The 2,750-nt window shown below is 40.6% G+C and overlaps 1 protein-coding gene across 1 annotated transcript; it reads right to left on the bottom strand.

Moving 5' to 3' along the window:
* Positions 1 to 1,526: 1,526 nt before the first annotated feature.
* LOC117021478 (60S ribosomal protein L27a-like) lies at positions 1,527 to 2,016 on the bottom strand. Its single transcript, XM_033104658.1, is given in 2 exon segments — positions 1,527 to 1,798; positions 1,801 to 2,016. Coding segments are annotated over 2 exon segments (444 nt in total). The 5' UTR covers positions 2,009 to 2,016; the 3' UTR covers positions 1,527 to 1,562.
* Between the last annotated feature and the right edge of the window lie 734 nt (positions 2,017 to 2,750).

Raw genomic sequence — 2,750 nt, 5'->3', positions numbered from 1 at the left:
GTGAACAAATGCAGTTTAAGAATCTAAAGTCTTTGTGTTGTTTGGAAAGAAAGTAAAGATATTCAAGTTTAGATTTAGATAAGTTAGGATTCATCGTGTAATTTCTGGAGTAAGAAACACTAAAAGAATAAAAATAATGATGTGACTGTCAAACTTGTATGTTAGTTCATGTCCACTGAGGAGCAGACACGAAAACAGGATTAGAAATGCAAGAGATTTGTTGGGGAAAATGCCTGTGGAGGACAGAGAAGTCAGAGACTGCAGAAAGACCCTTCAAACTGTGATGCAGATATGACATCTATGAAGGAGATGGGGAAGGAATAAGGATAGAGTAGTGTCCAAGCTATTATTTGGAGATAAAGTTCCAGGAAAAGGAGGAACAAATTCAACGCCGGAGAGGAGACATTCCATGAAACATTCCATGACCTACAAAGCGTTCAGTACGACAGAAACAATATGCAGGGAGCTCTGAAGAGCAAGGTAGGAGGCAATTGAACAGATTAGTAAGAGCACGGTCACATGACACCCTACGAAGAAGTTTGGATTTTAACCTGAAAGTAATGGGAAGTTATTGGCTGATATTTTCTAAGGAAATAATATCTACTCAACAGGTATTGGAGCACCTATTGCATACCAGACCCTCTGTGGCTGCCTCAGAACAAGACAGACCCAGAACCCACCTTTCTGCTTCAATCAAAATTGGCAAGAGGAGGACATTGATTTTGGGGTAAGGCCAATCAGTGGATAGAAATGTGGGGAACTGGGGTTCCAAAATGGAGCAGTGCAAGTAAATGAAGTATAAGACCTAAATGAAGACCAGTGGCAGAGTTCCACAGTGCATTAGCAAGGCCTGGACCAGGGTGAGGCAAGCAAGGTACCCTTCAAATTTTAATGAAGCACTAGGTTCGTGCAAGTGCAGGCTCCACACCTGAGCATGAATGCCTCCTTAAAATTTTCTTTTAAATAATAACTTTATTAAGACATAATTTACTAGCATAAAGCTCATACTTTTAAAGTATGAGCTTTAATTTGTAGTATAGTCACAGAGTTGTGCCTCCGTGAATATATTACCACTATCTCCTGAACATTTTCATTACCCCAAAAAGAAACCTCATACCCATTAGCAGTCACTCGCCTTTCACCCTCCCACCCCCAAATCCCTGGCAACCACTAATCTATTTTCTGTCTCTATGGCTTTATTGATCTAGACATTTCATATAAATGAAAACAGACAAAATATCTGACTTTTTTCATTTAGCATAATGTTTTCAAAGTCCACCCACATTGTGGCATGTATCAGTGCTTCATTCCTCTTTATTGCTGAATAATGTTCCATTGTGTGGATCTACATTTTGTTTATCCATTCATCAGTTAATGGACATTGTCTCTACTGGGCTATTATGAATACTGCTGCTATGAACATTCACGTACAAGTTTTTGTGTGGACATTTGTTTTCAGTTCTCTTGGGTATATACCTACGGTCATATAGGGACTCTATGTTAACTTTTTTTTTTTTTTTAAGAGAAAAACATTGGAGTTTTAATGAACTTCCTGTGTGGTTTCAAGCTACCAGGACACAGGCCCCTCCAACACCCTTAATCTTCTCTTCAGCTCTTCTGCTGAAGAATTTGGCCTTCACGATGACAGGCTGCTTTGGGAGCTTTCCCTTCCCCAGAACTTTGTAGTAGCCCGATCGCACCACATCAATGATAGGAGCAGCTCCAGTCTTGTTTTTGGCAGCATTTACCCGTGTCTGCTCACTGACCAAGGTCCACAGTTTATCAAGGTTGACAGTTGGCAGAAGCTCTGGTTCCTCTTTAAGTGGTAATGCCTCATACCAACTTTCCCAAAGTAACTTGGGTGATATTTGTCAAAGTTGATCCTGTGGTGATGCAAGCCACCAGCATTACCGCGGCCTCCTGGGTGCTTCCGGTGCTTGCCGATGTGGCCATGGCTGTGGCTCACATGGCCCCTAAGTTTCCGGGTCTTCCTCAGTCTGGATGGCATGTCGACAGCCCAGACGAAAAACTATGTTAACTTTTTGAGGACTGCTAAAGTGTTTTCCAAAGCAGTTGTACCACTTTGCTTTCCCACTAGCAATATATGAGGGTTCCAATTTCTCCACATCCTCACCAACACTTGTTATGTTCCTTCCTTTTCATTATGGCCAACCGAGTTGGTGTGAAGTATTTCTTGCTATGATTTTGGTTTGCATTTTCTGATGACTAATGATGTTGAGCATCTTTTCATGAGCATCTTTTCAACCTGCTTATCAACCCAACCATCACTTCGAACTCTAAAGAAATAAGAGACATAAAAGCATCTCCTCCTCAATAATGGAGGAGACTCTGGGCATACCTGTCCTGTGTCTCTTCTGAACTCCTTCTAGTAGGAGTTCAGAATTTATATATATTTCACCAATATGGAAACAAACATTCTTAGGTTTTGGTCATAGATTCTAGCTTACCTCAAAATCACCCTGTAATATCATGTATGTTGTTCAGGAGAAGGCTCAGGGTTTCTTTAAAATCAGCTTGCCTAGAAAAACCTTTGGAAAGGATGCCTCTTTAACTTCCTTATTTGGCATAGTTAAACCACCTTTTGCTCACACAAGACTTCTCCTCAAATATAGGAGAATAAACCCAGGCTTTCATTTTTGTTTTCCTGGGTTGAGCTTAAATGTCAAATATTCTCCATGCAGACAAAAACACTTACCAGACTATAAAGCCAGCGCAGTTAAACTTAAATG

Source organism: Rhinolophus ferrumequinum, chromosome 4 (assembly GCF_004115265.2).
Source record: "Rhinolophus ferrumequinum isolate MPI-CBG mRhiFer1 chromosome 4, mRhiFer1_v1.p, whole genome shotgun sequence".
Lineage (NCBI taxonomy): Eukaryota > Metazoa > Chordata > Mammalia > Chiroptera > Rhinolophidae > Rhinolophus > Rhinolophus ferrumequinum.
Note: the sequence above shows the minus strand (reverse complement) of the source record. Positions and strands in the feature narration are given on the sequence as shown.